The 24,318-nt window shown below is 41.5% G+C and overlaps 2 protein-coding genes across 3 annotated transcripts in view; both read left to right on the top strand.

The window, feature by feature from the left end:
• The window catches only part of adgrd1 (adhesion G protein-coupled receptor D1), a 31,173-nt gene extending 24,214 nt beyond the window's left edge, over nt 1-6,959 (top strand). The window contains exons 17-26 of the mRNA XM_030104704.1: nt 2,038-2,141; nt 2,291-2,402; nt 2,531-2,684; nt 2,830-2,896; nt 3,184-3,250; nt 3,579-3,670; nt 3,771-3,897; nt 3,968-4,009; nt 4,151-4,243; nt 4,859-6,959. Of these exons, the coding sequence (XP_029960564.1) occupies nt 2,038-2,141; nt 2,291-2,402; nt 2,531-2,684; nt 2,830-2,896; nt 3,184-3,250; nt 3,579-3,670; nt 3,771-3,897; nt 3,968-4,009; nt 4,151-4,243; nt 4,859-4,954 (954 nt within the window). The 3' untranslated portion in view covers nt 4,955-6,959. The remainder of the gene's footprint in view (nt 1-2,037; nt 2,142-2,290; nt 2,403-2,530; nt 2,685-2,829; nt 2,897-3,183; nt 3,251-3,578; nt 3,671-3,770; nt 3,898-3,967; nt 4,010-4,150; nt 4,244-4,858) is intronic.
• Nucleotides 6,960-9,105: 2,146 nt separating this feature from the next.
• On the top strand, nt 9,106-21,682 carry ulk1a (unc-51 like autophagy activating kinase 1a). 2 transcript variants are annotated; one of them, XM_030105437.1, is made up of 27 exons: nt 9,106-9,595; nt 9,689-9,781; nt 9,908-9,949; nt 11,075-11,107; nt 11,210-11,246; nt 12,449-12,622; nt 12,801-12,874; nt 12,965-13,066; nt 14,067-14,125; nt 15,282-15,364; nt 15,444-15,494; nt 15,580-15,668; nt 15,762-15,918; nt 16,010-16,070; nt 16,402-16,491; nt 16,630-16,725; nt 16,811-16,932; nt 17,671-17,747; nt 17,921-18,045; nt 18,239-18,354; nt 18,562-18,687; nt 18,927-19,081; nt 19,179-19,354; nt 19,457-19,575; nt 20,142-20,299; nt 20,395-20,530; nt 20,636-21,682. In XM_030105437.1, the coding sequence occupies exons 1-27, from the start codon at nt 9,506-9,508 to the stop codon at nt 20,677-20,679; spliced, it is 2,685 nt and encodes an 894-aa protein (XP_029961297.1). In that variant the 5' UTR covers nt 9,106-9,505; the 3' UTR covers nt 20,680-21,682. The 2 variants fall into 2 exon arrangements, with proteins under 2 accessions (XP_029961297.1, XP_029961296.1); XM_030105436.1 differs by having other exon boundaries at nt 17,918-18,045.
• The last annotated feature ends 2,636 nt before the right edge of the window (nt 21,683-24,318 follow it).

The raw sequence follows: 24,318 nt of genomic DNA, 5'->3' as shown, positions 1-24,318 counted from the left end.
GCCTTCACCCTTATTTTTGCTGGGATCCACCCCAGCTCCCCAAAACCTTAAATTGGATAAAGATGCTGAAAATGAAGCAACAGACAATTTTCCCATGAGAATTCGTCAACTCCGTCTCATGTAACCAGCCCAACTCTGTGGTTCAGGCTGAAAGGGGTCAATTATTCTCTCAAGATGTGATTGAATTTAAACTGAGAATCAGATGAAAGAGCGTAAATATTCAATCTAATTCTATCTAAACTGAAATTAAATCAAGCGGTTTCGAAAACAACAACTCTATATGTTTATCAGCCCTCGTTGCTGGAAGTCATTTTGAAATTTAATTGTCAGAATAAACAAATTTCTTTTTCCCTCGCTGGCAGCGTGATGACGTGCAAACCCCCTCGAAGATTTCTGTGGCATGATGATGATGATGTTATTAGCCTTTAAAGACTACCAGGAACAATGTTAGTGTTGTTTTGTCTGCAGCAAACGCAATGATTTTTTTTTTTTTTAATCTGTGCAACCGCTAATGGTTTTAAACATCCAGAAATGATTATTCATGAATTATTCAGCAGAGATTATGACTTATAAAAAGAACATAAAATAGGAAGCTCGAAATGGATATTACCTTTCCACACAATTACACATTAAATACAATCAGTGGAATGCATGATCGAGGCATTTATGTTTTAAATTAGCTTTCACAATGTTCACATTTATAGAATCTAATAAATCCCAGATGGGAGGTGGTTTGAGAAACACTCATTTCCATACAGCGAATTACAAAAAGAAGCTCATTCAGAAAATGGAAGACGTGCTGAGTTAATTTGCATTGACAACCACATTTAGTTTAACTGATGCATGAAGTGTAGCTCACTGTGAATCTAATTTTTCTGCTGTTATTAGTCCCATTGTTCATTATAAAAAAAGACCTGTACAATGGAGGAATCTAAGCATGAAAAGTTTTGATCTGTTAGAGCAGTGGTTCCCCACCTCTTTTCCCTGAAGCCCTCGACCTTCACTACTCGAGACATTTTTCAACAAAATAGAAAAGCAGACATGTGAAGGCCTAATTGAAAGGAATCGTATTTTTCACTAACCAGAAGCTCTGGCCGCTGCCTCGAGGCGGTTTATCATCTCTTCCTGTGGGTCAGTTGTGAGCATATATGCACAGTTCGGATGCAAAGTTGACTGTTGGTTTTAATCAGAAGTGCTCAGGACAATCATGAATAAGTGGTGTTTTTGGGTTCCTGCACCAGGCTGATATCCTTCCCTCAAGGCTATACTTTCACATCCTCCTCTGAAAACTGTAAATCTAAAACCATCTGGAATAACATTCATCCTCTCCTTTTCTTTGAACACTGTCCTGCATAGTGTTTTAAGTTAACGTCATCTGCATGGTGAGCATTCGGGGAGACCGAATCTGTACGCATTGTCACCACATTGTCCAGCTCTTTGTTATTCAGGAATAAGCCCGACCGGGGTATGGTTTTCATCTGCGATGGCTTCCCTAAATAGAAAAGCGGACCTCTTATTGCAGCTATGTGGGGCAGCGCTGTATTTCAGTCTATTTGATGCTATACTTTCCCTCTGCAAGTCTCTAATTAGTGGGCTGCCTCATCCCTCGGCTGCAGGGGAACATCCCACGTATCCCTTTTCTGCAAGGCTGAGACTCCTCTGCTCTCTTAATGACAAGGCACATGTGTAGACAGTTAATGGAGAATCAAACCCAATCCCTCAAAATAGCTTCAACTCCAAAACAACTAAATGGCAAAAGGCTGTACACTAAACATGTGTCCCCACAGAAAACGCAATCATTTCTCAGTTCTGGTTTTTGGACAATGTAGATACTTTTGTTGTGAACTAAAAAACAACTTTACCTCAGGAATGGTTAAAACATGCAAATAAACAAATAAATTTAAATGATTTTTATTATTATTTTCTCTAATCCCAGTTCATATTGTGGCTCATGCATTTATCCACCATGCAGGCCAGAATGCCTTCACATGCTGTTTGTTGTGTCTGTTGTTGATGTCGGTGCACCTCTGCACACAGCTCACCACTGGCCACAGGGTGGCGCTGGCAACCATTGGTTACGTTGGCTGCTCCATCTCCATCTTCTGCCTCACCATCACTCTGGTTACCTTTGCAGTCTTGTCGTAAGTATCATTAATTCCAGAAATACACACACGGGGTCGTGAATCACCTCTGGTTAAAACACCCCCCTTTAATGCTTCGTGCACCTGGTGTTTGTTAAAGTGCTGTGTACAGGATATATATATATTGTAAGTTTTTGTCTGCCTGGCAGGTCGGTGAGCACCATCCGCAACCAGCGCTACCACATCCATGCCAACCTGTCCTTCGCAATCCTGGTGGCTGAGATTTTACTGCTCATCAGTGCTCGCTTTGACCCGGGCACGGTGAGTTGACAGTGCACAGCACCGTGGGAATCGCTGCAGCCAGAATAACCGTGCCTGCGATGTTTGAAGAGTCATTCATTTTAGAAGATGTGCTGACGGTACCATCCTGATCGTGCTTGTTATCCCAGCTGCCTTGCAAGATAATGGCTGTCCTGCTCCACTTCTTCTTCCTGAGCGCCTTCGCCTGGATGCTGGTGGAGGGCCTCCATCTTTACAGTATGGTGGTCAAGGTCTTCGGCTCTGAAGGCAGCAAGCACTTCTACTACTATGGCATTGGCTGGGGTACGTTTCCTGGGTTTATTTGTGTTTCATACACAAAATAAACTGGAAATGCCTCTATAGTGAAGTTCTCGTGGGGTTTGATTTCCCTTCAGGCAGGTAAACCCAGTCTTGGCTTCACTTTGATTAGTTTTTTTTTCCTTGCTAGGTTCTCCGTTGGTGATCTGTGTGGTGTCCATGACGTCAGCCCTGGAAAGTTACGGTGAAACAGACAAGTACGTGTGACCCGCAGTACGTGAGACTGAATGAAAGTCACCTGAAGCCCTAAAAGCTTTCTGCTCTTCCAAAACAATGACATCAAGGGGAATAAATTGGAGACAACTGGGCTTAATGTTGTTTGAAAGTTACGTAACGGTAACTGTAACTACATACATGTGTGTCATTCTGCATTTACATTAAAACATCATGGCTTTTTTTTTAACCTAGGAGGGGGGGAAAATGTAGTCTTTATTATTGTCATTTTTTTTTATTAATTTTTTTGCTCCTTCCTTTGTTGTTTTAGCTGCTGGCTGTCCCTGAAGAACGGAGCCATTTGGGCTTTTGTAGCACCGGCTCTGTTTGTCATTGTGGTGAGTAGTCTGTGAGAAAAGAAAATATGATTTCTCCTAATCTGTAGTCAATTCACAAAATAGTCTACCCAATAAACAAACATAAATTTACTGTGGCATGTTGGCAAATGTTTAAGCTGTACCTATAAAACATCACAGCTTTGATAATGAACAACCTAAATCCTGAAGCTAGATGTTGATAAATTCTCCGTCCTCCATTTCCAGACAGTTCTGGCTATTTGATAAATAACTATTTGGATTGTTTTGCGGTTTTTTTTTGGTTGTGAATGATGACGATGCATTACACTTTGATCCCCCCTGTGTATTCAACCTTCCTACTGATTTCCAGGTGAACATAGGGATTTTGATATCGGTGACCAGGATCATATCTCGTATCAGCGGAGAGAACTACAAAGTCCACGGAGATGCAAACGCAGTCAAGTGAGTTACATGAAGTTTTCATTGTCATCTCGATTGTGTGTTTTTAACAATGCAACATTTTCTAATGTAATCTCATATACGTGGTTGACTTTGCTTGCAGACTGACTGCGAAGGCAGTGGCTGTGCTCCTGCCTATATTAGGGATCTCCTGGATATTCGGCGTCCTTGCTGTCAACACACACTCTTTGCCTTTCCTCTATATTTTTGCTGTATTCAACTCATTACAAGTAAGTTTTGCCACTCAGGGATCTTTTCCATTGATAGAAGTTGCTAAAGATTTTCCTTCACCTTTTTCAGGGGTTCTTTGTCTTTTTGTTTCACTGTCTTCTCAACTCTGAGGTGAGGTTGATGCTATTCATGTTATTCATATTTATTCAAAGTGTTTTATTCTAATCTGCAGTAGAGGCGTTATGTCTTTGTTTGCAACAATTTCAGATTTTATGTAACATGCATTTTTGATTTGTTTGGGTCTTTCTGCAGGTTAGAGCTGCTTTCAAACACAAAACCAAGGTGTGGTCTCTCACCAGCAGCTCCATCCGAAATATCAATGTGAAACCATTCAACTCTGACATCGTGAGTACAAACATTAAGCCGCCCTCTCATGACTGTACTGAGTGAATGTTTCTGCCATTATTACAAGGACAGCTTTCTATATCAAGTGGTAATGCAATATTAAAATGATTTAGTGACTGCATAGGGCTACACAAAATGAGGCGAATATCTTTGTCTGTTCTTCTAAGTAACAGTGCTCTTTCTCAGGCCTCGATTTTATACCATCTGTGTGAGCAGAAAGAGTTTTTTTCTTCTTTTGCTCCATGATTTGCTTCACAAGCAGTATTTCAGAAACCGAAAAGTATTTTTCTTTTTGTGCTTCTGGCTTCAATCTTTATCAATGTATGATGAAATAAATTATGTGAATGATGAAAGCTGTCATGTTTTTTAAGATTACTTGATCACATTCTATGTAAATCTGTTGCAATTCACTTTTTCTTTTCATATATGAAACCTGTTTTATGGCAGTTCAGTCTTTTGTCGTGTGTATATTCTGCATGTCTATATATATGTATATGTCTATTAAGCAGCCCTGATGGTCAACAGTAACAGAATAGTAAACAACAGTTCAGATTTAAGACAACAAAAAAGGAGGCTTTCATCTCCTAACTCTGTGTCTCATCATCTCTGATACAGATGAATGGAAACAAAGAGGACGTGACTCCTACAAAGATGAACACGTGGGACAAAAGCACCAACTCAGCCAACCGTATCGACCTCTCAGCCGTGTAGGGCTCCAGATCGCTGTTTGAGTCTGTGGCTGGAGAGTAATCCGAAGCTCAGTCGAGTGGAATGGCAAACACTGGCCAGAGTATTTTCCCACTGCGTTATGTAATAAATTCGACACTCATCCACTCCAGTGAAGGCGATACCAAAAGAGGCATGCTGCAGCTGAATGATAGCTGCGGCATTCTGAACAGCGAGACTGTTGAAGCTGTGCCTTAGTTTTCTTTCATTATAAATAAATAAACAAATAAAACAGAGAGTTCCTAAGCAGGCTACAAAAGCAGGTCTATCGTCTGTTAGCTATCCTAGGAGAAGGTCAGTAAAGTGATAGAGGGATCCAGGGATTCAGGGTATGGAAATAAAACTCGGCAGAACAGAGCATCTCAGTTTATCCATTTCATGGACCATCTGCTGTAATCAGGCTTATCTGCCCTCCTGCTCAGAATTAGCTGAAGATATGAACAGTATTCATGCGTTCCTGCAAATGTTTTACCACCCTTTGAATTGTTTCACAGAGAGTCAAATGTGTGCCTCAATACCTCAGTGATTGTGACAGAATACCCATGATTTCAGTCCAGGAGACTTTATATGTGGAGTTTGCATGTTCTCTCTGGGTGTTCCGATTTTCTTCCATTGTCCAAAAACATAGTTTTGAGATTAATTGGTGACTCTTAAAATTCCATAGTTGTGAATGTTTGTGTTTTTGTTTGTTTCTTTATGTTTGCCTGGCGATGGCCCGGTTAAATCAATTGTTGATTATTACATATGAGCAGCTGTGACTGACTCGAAGTTGGATAAAAACTGTTTTGTAGGTGGTTTGCTGGATGAGCTCACAGATAGTCAAACAAATTTAATACTCACTCTGTAACGAACAACTGAAATGCATTTGGCTATTGTACGACTTATCAGTCGGATTAAATTTATTTCATTTTCTGATCTTCATCTAACTCTTGGCAGGAATGCAAATATGCTTCTCTTTCATGATGTCAAAGGGTCTTACTAAATCCCACAGGAAAAGATTCATAACCTGAAATGTGTTAAACAATAACATCAATACATATTTCATGCTTGATTTAATTACGAAACATTAAATACATTCAAATTTATAATGTTGACAGATTGTTTTTTCTGTCTGAGTGCAGTTGGGTTCAAATGCAAAACATTGAGTAGAAAAAGGACTAAGGAAAACATTACATTTTCCTAAAATATCTTATTAAATTTATGCCTTAAGACTATGACAAAGTGTTACACCACCTGTTAACAATATTAATCATCACAGTGGACAAACTGCAGATTTAATCTGAATGAACTTCTCCAGTATTCACCTAAATCACACAGCTTTAATCTAGTTCTGCTGACAGCACAACACGATAACTGCACAGTACCCACCAATGACGTAACAGTAGATTACACTCTGATATAATGTATTTATTTATTTTGTGATTCTGGGTTCTTCATCATGTCCTCCGTAAACTGTCACAGCTCAACAATCAATGTGTTCTCATGTTAGGATCTGTGTTTGTTTTCCCCTCCTTCAGTGATTTGACTGGCATAGTTGCAGTACCTCACACTGATAGCTAGCTGTTATATGTAATGCTTTTCGAGGAATAGTGAACATTAGTTTTGTATTGAATACAGTTCTGTGAAGTTTTATGTTTTATGTCATTGCCACTTTCTTTTAAATTTTCTTACTTTTTTTTTTTTTGTAAAATTGAATATGAATTATGTTCCACATCAGAGGGACTTTATATGGTTGTTGCTTTTCTTTTTAAACTGTGAGAATTGAGGGAGATGGGATTGTTTGAAAGTCATTGATTTTACACTGTACCAACATGAAGTCTCCTCAGACAGGATTTACTGTAAGTCTCTCTGCACTTACATAACACGTCATATCTAACGGTAAATATTCCAGTTTTTCTCAGCTTGTATATGGCTTTTAATGACTGCTGTTGTACGGTACTATGGTTTGTGCTTCCACTTATCTCCATTAAATAAACTGTTTATGACCAGAAATCCGTGTCTTCTTTACTTCATGATTTTCAACGTCATAATTATAGTTTTGTCGTCCATAAATCCACTTTGGGAAGGAATTACAAATCTGAACATTTCAACAAAGATCAAAAGCCAAAAAAAGTTCACAATCTGTATTAATTTTCAAGTCTAGATTTTTGTAGGGGCTTGAAGTGATTGTCATTTGCAGTTTATATTAAATGGAACAGGTTCAAATTGCTGTAACCAATCCTGCTGGCTATTAAAAGATCCTTTCCTTGTGTACCTCGAATGGCAATGACTCATTTGGAAGTAACACGAGGCTTCAAATGTGGCAATTAGTCAAGCAAATCTGTGTCTTCTAAGGTCACAGGCTGATTTTATTTTTTTACCCACACAAAGTTCATACTCTGTGTTATCATCCCCTAAAACTCAATTAACAAAAAAAACCTCTCCAACAGTGAATTTGCGAATTCTTGTTAGGATTTTTCTTAAAAACTACATGTAACTGAAGGAAAGTTTATTGTGCTGGAAAGTATTTTATTGTTCATATACATACATGGTTATCGGTTTAAGACATAAACAAGTCGTTGACCTTGACGTTAAATGCACAACAAAGACAGCATGTCTTTATTTCACTACTACTTGTGTTGGTTAGATATTGATAGAATAGAAGACCGCGGGTCAGGCCTGCATTGTGGTGCAGTGTAATATGCTGTTGCCACATAGCAAGAAGGTCATGGGTTCAAACATGGGTCAAAGCTATTTACTGTGTCTGCATGTGTCCCCGTGACTGCATTTGTTTTCTCCAGGTACTCCAGTTTCCTCCCAGGGCGTAAAGACATGCACGTGAGGTGAATTAACCACAACTGTGTGTGGATGTTAGCTCTGTGACCGACGCCAAAGTGACTCAACAAACTCTCCAGAAAGGCCAGTGACGTTGTGGAAGTGGAGATGGTCTCTGTGCAGGTATCAGAGAGGAGGGTCCGTCACATGACGTCCTGGTAAACAGATATTACTGATAGTTCAACTTTATTCTGTGTGTTCTTTTAACCTGACCTCATGAGAAACAATCCAATAACCCTTAAATCCAAATATTTTAAAAAATTTCCCTTAGGGATTAATAAAGCATTTCTATTCTATTCTATTCTATTCTATTCTATTCTATTCTATTCCAAGGTAATTTTCATGAAACGTAAGTCAAGGACATGAACCTCAGTTGACTTATACAAGCTCTAAAGCAGGTATGAGAAACTGACAGGCCCTACCATTCTTATATGTGGTCGAAAGTTAATATATTATTGATTTTACAGGTCATAATCTTTTATAACACAGCATAAAGCCTTGTTTTAACTTAAAATTGTGACCCAGCATGAGTTATTGATGTCAGACATTGAACTCAGCCTTTCTATTACTGTTTTAGTTGAATTTTTATTTCTTTTTTATAGTGTTATAGTTTTTTTTAATCTTGTTTTGTTTTATGGTATGTTTTTTAAATTGTACTCTTCATTTACAGCATTTTGTTTCAACCATGAGTGTGCAAAAATGCTTTATAAATTAAAAATAGGACAGTAAGACATGGTGTATTTGAACATGCCTAAAAAAGAGTTGACATTGTAAAATTACTGTCTATGAAATAAATACTTCTTTGTAGTACAGATTTACAGTAGGTCTACAGGTTTGTTGTAGTTTTGTCCCTTTGTAGTGAAGATTCCAATGTTGCTGCCTTTACAGTGATCAAAATTTCCAATCCCTACTCCAGCGTGGCACATATTTGATTTGAATTTGTCCTTTAAATGGGCTTGAAAGGGGATTTGCATAGAGAACAGGCAGACAGCATTGTAGGTCAATCTTTACATGTATGTAAAGATTGACCTACAATGCGTTTGATTCACTTTGTATTGTAAGCTGAGGTGGCTGAGGAGATATTCGAGTTCTCTAAACTAGTGAGGATTACATTGTATCTTAATTCAATGACATTTTATTTTTGGATTGAAAAAAACACCAGTTGTATTAACTCATCTTTATTTGACATTAAAAAAATAAGTGGCCTCCAAATGAAGATACTGAAACCCGAGTTTACGAGCCGTCCCTGAAGGCGCCGCCATCAAACAGCTGCTGGACTGCTTGCGCATGCGCGAGACGAGCAGCTGAACAGTAAGGTGAGGATTGGAATACAATAATACCTGAGCTCAGAATCTCTGTGCGCATTGCGTTTTACAGCCAGAATGTCACTTTTTTGTATCTGTCTACCGACTTCAGAGAAGTAGCGGCTATTTTTTGCCTCGTTTAAATAGCCCGTCGGACCGGTAATGTTTCTGTTTACACGCTGCTGACGCACGTTGCCTCAACTTTTTGTGTTGACGGAAACTTGCTCCGCGTTGCCGTCAGTGTATTTCAAAAGGGTTCAGAGCGTGCTGCATGTGTGGCGAATTGTTTTATTTTCTTGGTGTGGATGAATGAAATGGGATTTGCCGGTACCAGAGAAGTGTCGTGGGACTCGGTTGCAGCTGGACTGTCCACTTCTTGAACCTGCTCTGGATACTTGGAACACGTTTATTTGGCTCCATGGAGTCTGTTGGGAAGTTTGAGTTCAACAGGAAAGACCTGATTGGTCACGGAGCCTTCGCTGTTGTGTTCAAAGGCAGACATAAGGAGGTAACTTTTTTTTTTTACACCTGAAATCCATATTGTCATTGCTGATTACTTTTTAAGTTTATGTATGTTTACATAGCCTGTTTGTTTTTCAAGAAACGTGACTGGGAAGTTGCTGTGAAGTGTATCAACAAGAAAAACATTGCCAAGTCTCAGGCTTTGCTTGGTAAAGAAATCAAAATCCTGAAGGTAATGTCTGTTTAATATTATTTTTATTATTGCCTGTTCTGAATATTCATGCTTGGTGTTTATTTGCGCCTTTAAAAAACAACAACAACAAAAATAAACATTTGTTTTTCCATTCACCTTTTCTAGGAGCTGAAACATGAGAATATCGTTAGACTACTTGACTATCAGGTAAGGATGTTTTTCCTGTCTCGTCCCTCTCTCTATTTGCTCACACGCACAGTCTCAGACAAGCCGCAGTCATTCTATGCAGCTGCTTTTGCTGCCAGATTATGCACATTGCATACATGACTGAAGGATGTTAAAGTTTATTATTGGGCTGATGCACCGCAGTGACCTGAACCTGAACTGGAACCTTAGACACTCTATTGATAACAGAAAATTTCATTAAGAAAAAAAAAAAAAAAAAGAGTTCTAACACTGATCTTTACCTTCTGCTGTTTGGAAAAACAGGCTCGGCGTATTTCAAATAATTTGACTTTACTGTTTTCCTCTACTCCCCTTACTGACACCTGCCAGGCAGCCAGACATAGATGAGCTGATCTCACACACTGCTTTGGACAGATGGCAAGATGCAGCAGGGTGAACAATGGCTTACGCAACACAGCCTGTGTGTACTGACCAAAAGTCGTACTTGAAATTCACGTTGTAAAAGCAAGCATTGACATGTCATTTAACCTGGCATTGGGACAATTTTCTTCCTCTGTTATCTGCTCTAGCGGGACACATCAGGCCGCAACAGCCACATGGTGGTGTTTATGCAATAGATCATGCGGTAAACACCTCTTAGGTTTCAGTGCGTAGCACAAAACCTGTTAATTCGAACTGAGTGACATAAAACGGAGCCTCGCATATTGCTTTCCATTGAACTCAGGTGGACCTGATACCTTAAACTTGTCGCAGTTTTGCCCCCCCCGTGTCACTTCACTCCTCTCTCACTTTCTCAATGACTGTAAAAGTGGGGTGCTGTATTGGAAATGAGCCTGAATGATTCAGAGGCCCCAGAGCTGCACAGGAACCCAGACTGGATACAGTTTCAGGCTTTCGAGTCAGCTGTCGTTAAGGGACTCTGAAGTTTTAGCCGCTGGTGATGAGCCGATAAAAACGTCAGCGCAGTCAAAAAAAATGCTCCGGTGTCATTGCAGAGCCTGCAGCACAGCTAAAACATTGATGGATCTGTGTTGTAATTCTTCCCCACTTTGTATACATACGTGTTATACCTGTTTATTGTATGCATTTACTCATTACTGGTTGTATCCTGTTGATAATTTCCTCTTTGTATGGTTTAATCAATAGGAAATGGGAGGATGCATATATCTTGTCATGGAGGTGAGGTTGCATCAGTTTTCATCTGAAAATTCAAATCACATACATGTATACGGGTATACATGTAGATGCCATTGTTAATGCTTCTGCTTCTTATCTTTACAGTATTGCAACGGAGGTGACCTAGCAGAGTACCTCCACTGTAAGTTTGCATCACAAGTCAGTGTTGCAAGCGTTTCAGTTTCACAGATTGTTCTTTGCAAACACATTAGGCCAGATTATTCGTGGTTTATTGTAGCCTTTGGGGAGATTCTTTTTTTCTCTCCCTTTTTTCCAGTGTTTTGAAGAAAAAATCAGATTTTAGTTGGGCCGAGAAACCAAAGGTGGCAAGTTCCAATAGGTCAATGGGTAAATTATGAGTAAGACTCCCAAGTACTTAACCCAGATAAAATAAACCCCTCAGCCAGGCCTGTGGTCAAGGCAAAATATGTGAAAAGTAGCACAGAGTAAGTGGCCCGAGCGAAATACCATTTTTATTTTTCATGCACTTGGTTTTCCAGGCATCCTGTGATCTCACCACATTTAAATTCTTAGAATAATAAAAGACATTGCTTGTGAGAAAAATCCCCCGCGCCTCAAGTTTCAAGCCACGCTTCCAAATATGATGACGCGGCCGAGGGCATGGAGTTTAGTTTTCTCAGGCTAGAATTAGCTCGTTGGTGTAGATGGTGTATTTAGGCACCGCTGTGGAGTGCTGGTTTAATTCTACCTCGGTGCGAGCGCTCCTGACGGAGTTGGCCGCTCTGTGTCTCTGCCAAGGAGGCCCATTCAGCTATTTGTAGCGCGGCACTTGGTCGCATTTGGCAAGGTTCACAGAGCACCCACATGACCTCACCCATCTGTCACTCCCTTATCCCCTGTCCTCCTGTGGAAAAACACGGCAGCTCAAAATACTGGAGGTGTTTGAGGGGTTGTGGGGGTGGGGGGGTTGGAGTGAGTGCTAGAATGTCGACAGCTCTTACTTTAATTTCCAAATGTAGCCTCATAAACAGTATTTCTCTCAATGAGGCATGGCAGCAGTGATGCTGATGTGATTAAGGTGGTGCATTTGTAATATTGCATCATGTCTGTATCGTGAGAGTGAGAACGCTCAAATTAAATTGAATCTTTCGAGAGGGATCGCGGCTTGTATAACATTCATCTCAAGCGGATAATTTTTATCATATGTATGTCAATTATTTTGATAAATTTGAAGATATATGATGTAATGCTGAAGCATTTATTCACTTGTTTATGTATTTTGTGTGTGGGGAGAGAGGAGAGAATGCATCGTCTTTTTACCTGCAGGCTGTTTTTTCCCCCCCCCTATATGAACCAATCTTATTCCGTATCTCTGACCAATAGGTAAGGGCACCCTGAGTGAGGACACCATCCGTGTGTTCCTGCAGCAGATTGCTCAGGCCATGAAGGTCCTGCAGAGCAAAGGCATCCTCCATCGAGACCTCAAACCCCAAAACATCTTACTGTGCCACCCCGAGGGACGTCGGTCCAGCTCCATTAATGCCAGCATCAAAATAGGTAATGGTTTCAATAAAACTGCAGCTACAAGTGACTCAAATGATATTTTGAAATTGTCTCCCGCTTCACTGGTTGTGGAATTATTTGAATGGGAAGTGTATGTTTCAAAACTATTGCAAACAAAAAGGAAAAAAAATAACATGAATGTGTTTTTCACCTCGTGTCTCTCATCTTGCAGCTGACTTTGGGTTTGCCCGTCACCTGCAGACGAACGCCATGGCAGCCACCCTGTGTGGCTCTCCCATGTACATGGTGAGTATGAAGGCCTCCTGCTGCGGTTTCCTGTAATGCGTCAGGCCGCTGTGTCTTCAAGCTGTGTGAGCTGTGTTTGTCTTGTCACAGGCGCCTGAGGTCATCATGTCCCAGAATTACGACGCCAAGGCTGATCTCTGGAGCATAGGAACCATTGTGTACCAGTGCCTGACTGGAAAAGCACCATTTCATGTGAGTGACACTTCCAGAAGAGCGTAAACATGCAAAACAATCCCTCAGATCCTGCTTGGTCCTGGGTAAACAGGCTGTTTTGCAAACAAGCTCTTGCTATTGCACTTTAAATAGTCACACTTACTCATGGAATTGTTTTTGGTTTTAATTCTTAGAAAGGACAAACTAATTAACGTCAGAGCCGAATATGATACATCCATTTCATAATACAGAGGAACTTGAGCCAAAAAAACAGCCTCTGAAAGCCACCTGCCTCATGGCTGACACTTTCTTCAGATCTCCTTGTTATTAGTGGAAAATCCTGGAGTAGCTTGACTGCTGGGTAGAAATGACCCCTGATTACTGATTGTCGGGGGGGGGACATGCAGAAATGGCTGTGAGCCACGCTCTCTGAACCCGGAGTAAATACTGTTTCACAACACTGGCCGCTGCTTTCTGCTGTTGACGTGGCTGCTCAAATCTAACTGTTGGACCGTGTTTTCTCAGTAATCTCAGCTGTTGTTTATATTTAGATACGTCGGTGTTTTATACCTCTGCTGGTTCCATCTTTAACTGTAAAATACCGCGCTTTCTCCACATGTGTGTATTTTCAGCCGGAGAAGAATAAGCATTCCGTTTGACCCTTTGATCCTGACTCAACACTTTTAGGTTATTTATGTTGCAGTTTCCTTGAAAGCTTCTTCTCGAAACGTGAGCGGTCAGACTGACATCTGTTTCAGGAAGGTCAGTGAGTTCAGTCCAAGGGTTAGAGTGACGTTAGCTGTTGTGCCCGGTGATGATAATGATGTTTATTTAGCCAGTCCAGCTTGCAGAGGCGCCACTTTCCTCATAGTGGGATCATAAAACCTTCACAATTGCACACAGCAACTGAATCATATGTACATTCACCATACTTTTCCTATGAATTTGTAGGCACAAAATAAAAAAAAAAAAGCTCCAAGTTCTGGTCTTTGAATGTTACTAGCGTGTGCATGATTGATCATTTTGTGTATTTGTACAGGCCAGTACGCCGCAGGAGCTCCGTCTCTTCTATGAGAGCAACAGGAACCTGTTACCCAGGTTAGTGCTCCTCTGAGTGACTGTTTGTCACACACACACACACACACACACACACACACACACACACACACGTGGATATCTGTCATCCCTGCTGTCACTTTTCAGAAGAACGACTGATTTAAATCGGCCACGTTTGTGTGTATTTTAATAGCGTGTGGATGCGTCACAAAGCACATGTGAGCGCAAAGACACATGTGCATGCTTAGTTTTATTATTAGCATGTGGTAAATAAGTCTGATACCTTCACTAAGAATAGTTGTAATACGCAAGAAACTGATCCAGACACCTGACGTGGCCGATCATGGAGCCATCAGCCGCTCATATCATTAATATGTGAAAATCCCACAAGTCTAAATCAACATTTCAGCTATTTCACTCCATGATTTGATTTTTTTTTTCTAACGTTTTTGTCTCTGCCTTCTTATCAGTAAATCCAGATGCTCTAAGAGTAATTTCGTGTTGCTATTTCTAGTCATTTTGAACAGCGACTCTGTGACGTTGAGAAGTTTGACTTGGAACACATTCAAAGGGATTTATGGACTGTTTACTCACTGTTTTCATGGTGTACTTTGCCAGCCAGTATCTGGCTCATAGCCATGCTTATCATTTCGTAAAAGCTGGATGATAAGATATGCCCCGTGTGTGTGTGTGTATGTGTGAGTATGTGTGTGTCTGTGTGGAGGCATTTGTTGTTTTCTTCTAATTCTATATATAAACTGCACCGAGGTGCCAGCTAGTGGCCTGTAAGGCTATCATTTTCCACATGACCCACATAGCTCAGCATAGATGTAAACACACACGCATGCACATACACACAGACTGCCTTGGATTTTATTTAAAAAATATCATGTTTAACATCACATGGTGTGTATGAATAGTAAACATTTCAGCTTGACACATATTTGCCTTACAATGAAAATATTAACATGTTTTTCATCGAAGCATTAAAAACAAGCCTCAGTATTGCGCGCACACACACACACACACACATCATCCCGTCACATGTTCTTGGCCTTGTATCGTCTGTTTAAAAAAAAAAAAAAAATCCCTTTGATTAGCCAGTTCTAACTTTTCATGCTGTTATTTTTCCCATGATTTGTACGTTTCTCTATCAGTGTTCCTGCTAATCTAAAGAGGACACTTTCTTTTTTGTTAGCGTCCCAAAAGAGACCTCCAGCCACCTGAGACACCTGTTACTGGGGTTACTGCAGAGAAACCACAAAGAGCGAATGAGCTTCGGTAAGAATCAAATCATTTGAGTCCCTTCCATGTGAAATCTTAAGGCATTTCTTTAACCTATGAATCTTTCCATTTTCAGATGAGTTCTTCCACCATCCTTTCTTGGAGTCCAGCACACCACCAAAGAAATGTATGAACTGTTTCTGTGCGCTGCGGCATGAGCGACGGCGATGAGGTTGAGATCCTAACAGGAGCACTTGTGTGTCGTCTGACAGGCTCGCCAGCTGTCGTGGTCTCCTACCCCAGCTCAGGTTCAGGCAGCTCCTCCAGCAGCTCCTCTGCTTCCCAGCTGGCCTCGCCTCAAGTATATACAGAGTTCCCAAACAGAAATCACTTGTTGGAATTCATTCATCGTTGTTTTCAACGTTAATCTGTACTTCTTACGCTTTTTATTAAGCATTCCGATGGAGAGATGCATCAACTTCAGCCCGGGATGCGTTGCTCCCCAACACAAGACAACCTGGGCCTCCAGCTGAGAGAGACAGCCACTCAGCAGACTCAAAATGGCACGTCTTACACAGAAGACTATGTGATGGTGCCTGCCCAGTTTCCCGGTACATATCTACATATATCTGTGATTCTTCTGTTTTCACATAAGTAACAAAAGTAAAAATCTCACGCTGTTCCTGTTTTTCTGCTGTGTAGGTGACTACACCTGTGAGGTGGAGGCTGAATTGCCCATTCCCAGCTGCCTCACACACAGTTTGTGAGTTAACCTCGATTATAGCGCTCATAATGTGGTCAGTTATTCAGTACCAGTCTCACTATGTGAGCCTAATTTGAAATGATGCCTCATGTGTGACAACATGGATAACCATTTAATATATTTTTGCTTTAGTATGCCTGTAGCAAAGTTATTTCATTAAAGATGGATTTATAGTGAAATGTTTAAGTACAAAAGATAATTATCTTTTTGACATCTAGCTTACAAACATTCATTGGAAGGTTCACTGGTTTTATTACAATTGATTACTTATTGATAAGGAATGGGAAAAATAAACATTGTTCAGAAAGTGCTAACACATTTGCTTCTTTAGGAGCTCAGTGCTGGCCGAGAGAAATCCTGGTGCTCCAGGAAGGACGCCTCCGCCATCTCCCCTGTCGTATTCTCCCCAAAAGCCTGTTAGGTAAGATACAGTTTTACACCTACAGTCAGTAAGTCTGGTCAGTCAGAAAATGGACTTTTCTTTTTTGAATGACTTCTTACTCTTTCGCTTCTTCTGTTGACCACTCTGCAAACCTGGTGAATATGTTTCCTTGAACAGACGCCACTCGGTCGCCATTCCCGTGCCAACTCAGATCCAGAACTTCCAGCGTATGGAACAGAACCTGCAGCCTGTCGGCCTGCACGGCTCCACCAGGCATGTGCAGCCGTCTCTGTCCCTTAGCCCTCCCCATCACAGTATCTCATCTCCCTCCTGTCTAATTATGTATAATATTATTCAGGGTCACACTATGCTGTGGGGGCAGCAGCAGGGAAAGCTCCCCACAGTGTGGCACCGGCTTTGCCTTTAACTCTCCAAAGCTGGCAGCTGGAGGAGCTCAACCACAGCAGCACTCCCCAAAAGGTAGCCACCTAACCTGCTTCTTGTATAATCCATCAAGGATGTTTATTTTTGTTTAACCTGTTTGGTATTAACAGTGAATGAGTGATGTCTTTTTGGCATTTGGCACATTAACCATTAAACAATCTGACCTGACAATGCATGCAGTGTTTGCTACCTGGCAGTCGGCACTGAAGGGCGAAGCAGGAAGAAAAGACCCTGTTCGCTTTTCCACACTGTGTTTTGCTTTTGACTAACTGAGTTCTGCTGCCTTTCAAGACAGGACAATGAGAATATGTTTTTATTTCTGTCTGCTTTTGTATGCATACATTTTTATAACTGCATGTCTGAATGATGACCATGTGCGAAAAGACAGTTTTATACATTAATGTTGTTACCAAAGTGAAAAAATGATTTCTTGCTTTTGTAGGGATTAAAAGTGGAAGAGGTTTTTGCTAAGCAAGGCAGATTTACTCCATGTCTCAAAATTACAATCAACATACAAAATGGCCCAAATTGTATAGATTTATAACAACAATATGCGCTTTCAGTAGATTTCACCATTTCTTTAATGGATTGTTTGAATTTGTGTCTTTTTTCTGACTTGCGTACTTTTACTTTCAATAACACTGTGTGCGTGCTCGAGCCTGCCTCATAGGGTGTTACTGATATAATTTTAGGAGCAAAATGAATGGATGACTTCACAGATAGTTTGCTCTGTGTTGAACAGTGGTGAAATTTTTGCTGCGATCTGTTATTCAGTGGGACTGACTCCGAAGACTTCAAAGCAGACCCTGCTCACAGGCTCTCCCGATGAGGGACTGACTTCCAGCCCTAAGGTCAGCCTCCATACATACACACAAACACACACACAGCCCGTATACCTAACAGCATATCTAACAGATGACCCGCTCTTCACATCTTGTATGAAGACTATGAATCATGATAGATGATCTGCATGCAGCTCCCACACTACATGAGGTTCTGACTTTTGATTTCTGTTTTTTAGCAGCAGGTTCAACCTAAAATGCCAAACCGAACCAGGACTGTGCCAAACCTGCAGTCCCTTGACCCGTCTCCTCCTTCAAAGGCCAACATGAGCCGGAAATCAGACAATAAAAAGGGCCCTTTTAAAAGGTCAGCCAATGCACAGTGTTATGTCTTACGGTGGCTGTTTTTTCTGGAGAACCATCCTGACGTGGAAAGAAAAGTGAATTTGCGTAACTGTTGTTTATGTTGCAATTGTAATTGTAACTGCCCTTCATATGAGATGTCAACAGATAAGCTGCCGAATGAATCATTGAACGCTCACAATGCATTGAATGTGCAGATCGCTCAGCACGGGGAAGTTGTCGGACATGCTGCTGAAGGCGGCTTTTGGAACGCAGCTTCTTGCTGGGGGAAGTGACGAGAACCTCAACAGTGAGAAAGGCATCGATATAGCAGGTACAAGTCCAACTCAAAGCAGCGTGTTCCCCAATACAGTTATTTCAGTCAAAAATCTGATCTTTTTTTGTTAGTTTTTTTTTAATCAAAATCTGTTCATATGTTGTTGTAGATTTTTAAACACGGATATGTAATAAAAATGTCAACTGGGGTACATTTTGTAAAGGTACCTTAGCTATCAGTAAGTTCTTTCTGTTTTGTTCACAGTGCCACCTGCTGGTTGCCACGTAGTCTTTCAGTGCTCAGACAGTCCACCCCCTGCTGTCTTTATGATGGGCTCTCCATCCAGTGGAAACATTTCTCCTGACACTATAGCATCCAGGGCATTCTCAGGTACATCCTCTGATTTCAGCCACTTTTGAGACATTTCATCTTGAGGCTTTTAACAAATGCTGTATTTATTACAGTGAAAATCACTAGAGCATAATCAAATGTATTTTTTTTACCAGTCCTTGAAAGATTTGTTTATTTTTTGTAATGATAAACTTTTTAGATTTGATTATCAGTAACTCAAGTGCATCTTCAGTCAGCTTCTCCAGAATAATCTTATTTTCTCTTCTCTCTACTTTCAGGCTCCCCCAGCTACACTAACTCAGCCTGGCTGCTGAACAGTCGCCCTCTGCAAAGAGGAAGACGTAGACACAGCGAGACTGACGCCATGGAGGTTGTCTCACACGGCAGTTTCATTTTTCACCCTCCAGCACTCGCTGAAGATACACTGATGGAGGTAAATGAAATATCATACTTATATAGGTTAACATGACGCCATTTGGAACAGCTTCAGTAACTGTGTTTTGTTTTTTTTTTTCCTGTTTTTCTCACAGCAAACTCATACAGATGCTCTGAGCGACTTGCGTTTCACTTTGGCTTTCGTCCACTGTGTCATGGAGCTGGCTTCATCCAAGGATCCAGGGCTGGAAGTCATCAGCAGCCCTGATGTTTCCTTTCTGGAGCGGAGCGTGGTGACAGACCAGATCAGCCTTCTGAGTCGAGAATGGAGGTGAGAAACATGGAATTTTTGCATTCTTCCACCATGTTTTGCCTTTTGTTTACACTATTCTTGAAAGTGAATGTTTTGTTGTTTTTTTTTGTGCTGCTCCAGGTATGCAGAGCAGTTGGTGTTGTACATGAAAGCTGAAGAGTTTCTCTCAGCTGCGTTGCGCAACGCTAAGGAAAATATCAAACAGGGCCAACTCGTTCCTTCTGCTACAGTCAAACAAGGTGAGCCCAGTCATTTGTAGTTTTTCTTATCGATTATATCTCATTTGGAGATCGGACCGGTGTCTGTTGCATGTTTTCTGGTAGACTGTTATCCTTGAAATTGTGAAAAGTAGACAGATAAACTGCTGTAGGACCTCGATGTCACAAAACTGTTTCCCATAATCTCAACATTATGTTCGACACTGACTGGTTGTCCTTTGTGTTTTGACTTTGTTGCTCCAGTTCGACTCGAAGCATGTAGATTGTGACCATATGTTGTGCAAACGCTCTGTTCAAGCTCAGAGTGGTTTACACTTTATTGGCGACTCCCATTTTGAAGCGGGTCCTTAGCTGACCCTTACTTTTTCTCTATTCTCCACTCCTCCCTTGAAGATGCCATTTCCTTGAGAGCTTGACTATGCTCCCATAAAAAAATCCATGTAGTAAAGATGTGAACATGATGGAGTATTTTTTTAACTCCTTGTTGAATAAGTAGAACCATTATTGAAGAATTATGCTATGTATAAGTTTATATTTTACGACGTTAAAAAAAAATGTCATTGCATTTTGTGTTTGTCTGCTGGCAGTGATCAGGAAACTCAATGAATTGTACAAGAGCTGCGTGACATACTGCCGCTCCCTCAACAACCGTCTTCAGGCCTTCTTACTTGACAAACAGAAACTAATTGACCACTTCAACGAACTCACAGCAGAGAAGCTCATCTACAGTCACACTGTGCACATGGTGAGAAGATGTCGAATACATACTCCAAATCATAATCTGTCCCGTGTATGTTGAGTATGAATCTTTGACCTGTGTGTGTTCTCCCCTGTGTTCAGGTGCAGTCTGCAGCTTTAGATGAAATGTTTCACTGCGGGACAACATCGGTGCAGCGCTATCATAAAGCCCTTCTGCTGATGGAGGGTCTGTCCAGGAACCTGACAGAGGAAAACGACATTGAAAACATAGATAAATGTACATATATGCACTGACAGAAATAATTAAAGAATGGCTTCAGTCTCTAGTATAAAAAGAAATCATTTTCCAGTGTAATATTTTTTTTTTTCCCCACCATTTCAGGTAAGCAGTGTATTGAGCGACGCCTCTCAGCGCTGGAGACATAAACTGTATCAATGAACTCCATGACGGTGTCCACAAAGACTGTCCTGTCTCATCCATCTGGTCTCGATGCTGATGGATTGTTTGACACTGTCGGTACACATGCACTTTGACCTCTCCTGAGTGAAACGACCACTGGAGCATCTGCTCTTTCCCCACCACTGAGCCTGGTATCTCGATTGAAATGCACATAGAAGACCGGACGTCTTGTTTGAGATAGTGTTATGATTGTTTGAATCCCGAGATCAGGTTAGCTGTTCTCACTTTTGTTACAGACTGTTTGCGTTTGTTGGTTTTTGCACTGAGAATAATCAGATAAATTATTAACTGATTTAAAAAAAAAATGTTATACTTGAAACAAAAAGTGGTTCTTTTGTTTGCAGTCGTTGTACCATGAGTCCTGTAAGCGCTCACTGGCGAACAGGAGTCTGAATATTTTGGATGAGATGACCAAATATTGCTGATATGTAGCGATTCTAGTCAAACAGTGCCTTTTTTTTGTACATTTGTAATTGAGTTGTGGATGTATAGCTGATGACTGTTTTGACCTCATACTGGATGATTACTTTATGACTGCTGGTCTTATGATCTAACAGATGTACACTGTAAAGTGCAATATATATGTACTGACAATTGAATGAGAGTTTAAGTTTGAAGCTAAATGGCTACCCGTAATGCGGTAACATCAGAAAGCGCTGTATGTGACTTTGAGTGACATTGTTTGCATGCTGCATTGCTTCTGTTTTGTTTTGTTTTTTTTCTATGTGTGAAAATGATGGTTTTCTAAGCAATTGCTGCTTTGACTATAGGGATTTGCATTGATGTAACAAGTGGTGATCTTCACATGAATTTGTACATAATTGTACCTGACAGGAAAACTAGGCAATTACAGTTGATATACTCCAATATAATGCAGAAATATTGGAGGGTTTTTTTTGGAATGTATTCAATTTTATTCTGTATTTTTAAGACCGTCACTTGAATTTGTCATGAGTTGTTACATGTTGTGAGATCAAAATAAAATATATATATATATTATTAGAATTGCCTTTTTATCACATCAGCATGTCAAGACTGCATTTTTTTTTAAATCTACTATACATTATAAAAGACGCACACATACCAAACAAGACCATCTGCCAAAAAAAATGGATGTGGTAGCTCTTGTTAACAGAAAGTGTGTCTGCCTGTTGGATCTGTATATTGGTAGTCAATTATACAGTAGTATGTATGCAATTGGCCTTAGGCATGACTCAAATGAAGGGGACTCCCCCTGCCGTGCTTAGTCCCTTGGTTGCACCACCAGAACACCTTCCATCTATCAACTCCTAAAACCATCAACTCCATCACACAGAAATACTCTTACTGTCGCTACATTCAATTGAAATAAAAATGATTAAAAAGAAAACAATAGAAACTGTGGTGAAGAGCAGGAAGTGAGATTTCTTTCAGTCGCTCAATCAGCTTCCTGTGACGTCATGGTGATTAGCGTATTTCCCGTCATGCACCTGAAGAAATCCAACAGAATTGGTTGCGGGGTGACCAGAGCCGGAGCGGATCTGTCAGACTATCTGAGATCTATCTCGGAATCACCCCAGCAGCTTCTCGGGGCTCGGTCTGTTGGGGTTTTGGACCAAGTTGTGATGGGATCCTACCGTGAGTCACAGTGATCTCAATTATCCATCCATCCATTCATCCATCTTCCACCGCTTATCCAGGACCGGGTTGCGGGGGCAGCAGTCTCAGCAGAGATCCCCAGACTTCCCTGTCCCCAGACACTTCCTCCAGCTCTTCCTGGAGGATCCCAAGGTGTTCCCAGGCCAGCCGAGAGACATAGTCTCCAGCATGTTCTAGGTCTTCCCTAGGGTCTCCTGCCGGTGGGACATGCCCGGAACACCTCCCCAGGGAGGCGTCCAGGAGGCATCCTAAAAAGGTGTCCGAACCACCTCAGCTGGCTCCTCTCAATGCGGAGGAGTAGCGGCTCTACTCTGAGCTCCTCCCTGGTGACTGAGCTCCTCACCCTATCTCTAAGGGAGCACCCAGCCACCCTACGGAGGAAGCTCATTTCAGTCGCTTGTATCCAGGATCTTGTCCTTTCGGTCATGACCCAAAGCTCATGACCATAGGTGAGCGTGGGAATGTAGATTGACCGGTAAATCTTAAATTGACCGGTAAAAGCTTTGCCTTTCGGATCAGCTCCCTCTTCACCACAACGGACCGATACAACGACCGTATTACTGCGGCCGCTGCACCGATCCGTCTGTCAATCTCACGCTCCATCCGTCCCCCACTCGTGAACAAGACCCCAAGATACTTAAACTCCTCCACCTGGGCTAGGGTCTCTCCACTGACCTGGAGAGGGCAAGCCACCTTGTTCCAGTCGAGGACCATGGCCTCAGATTTGGAGATGCTGATCCTCATCCCTGTCGCTTCACACTCGGCTGCGAACCGCCCCAGTGCATGCTGTAAGTCCGGGTTCGATAAAGCCAACAGGACAACATCATCTGCAAAAAGCAAAGATGAAATCCTGTGGTTCCCAAACCGGACCCCCTCCGGCCCCTGGCTGCACCTAGAAATTCTGTCCATAAAAATAATGAACAGAACCGTGACAAAGGACAGCCCTGCTGGAGTCCAACATGCACCGGGAACAGGTCCGACTTACTGCCGGCAATGCGGATCAGACTCCTACTCCGGTCATACAGAGACTGGACAGCCCTTAACAAGGGGCCCCGGACTCCGTATTCCTGGCGCACCCCCACAAGGAACCACGAGGGACGTGGTCGAATGCCTTCTCCAAGTCCACAAAACACATGTGAACTGGTTGGGCGAACTCCCACGAACCCTCTAGCGCCCTATGGAGGGTATAGAGATGGTCCAGTGTTCCGCGACCAGGACGAAAACCAGCTTGTTCCTCCTGGATCCAATGTTCGACAATCGGTCAATCCTCCTCTCTGGTACCGTGGCATAGACTTTCCCAGGGAGGCTAAGGTGTGTGATCCCCCTATAGTTGAAGCACTCCCTCCGGTCCCCCTTTTTAAACAGGGGGACCACCACCCCGTTCTGCCATTCCAGAATCACCGTCCCCGACCGTCACACATTGTTGCAGAGACGTGTCAACCAAGACAGTCCCTGCACATCCAGAGACTTAAGGTACTCAGGGATCTCAATTATATGTCATTTAAATAATGCTCAGTTCATAGTGTTTTGTACAGCAGCAGTTGACATGCTGCTGTACCAACGAACAGTTGGCACTGCTCAGTCCGTGACCGAGACTCAAGGTAGACTGTGATGTGTTCCATCTGTAGGATTAACTTCTTGTTTTTTTAGTTTCACTTTTTCAGCAAACTGTCAAATAAAGAAACATTGTGCACTTGTTCTAACCAAATACTTTCCGACAATGTCTGGCACCACGGCGTATTCAACCATTCATTTAGAAGACATGTGGAGAATGCACATCAAATGTGGACGCTTGGAAATCTTATTCTAGCATTTGCTGCCTAATTCTTCATTAATGCTGGCACTGCCAAACTTAGATTTCAACTTTGACTTTAGCTTTGTAAATATCACAGTTATAAAAGCTCTTTTATTGCAGGTCTGACCTGATAACAATACATTTACAAAAGGTCAATAATATTTTCATGACA

Source organism: Salarias fasciatus, chromosome 12 (genome assembly GCF_902148845.1).
Source record: "Salarias fasciatus chromosome 12, fSalaFa1.1, whole genome shotgun sequence".
Taxonomy (NCBI): Eukaryota; Metazoa; Chordata; class Actinopteri; order Blenniiformes; family Blenniidae; genus Salarias; species Salarias fasciatus.
The sequence above is the reverse complement of the archived record's forward strand: the minus strand, read 5'-3'. Positions and strand labels throughout refer to the sequence as shown.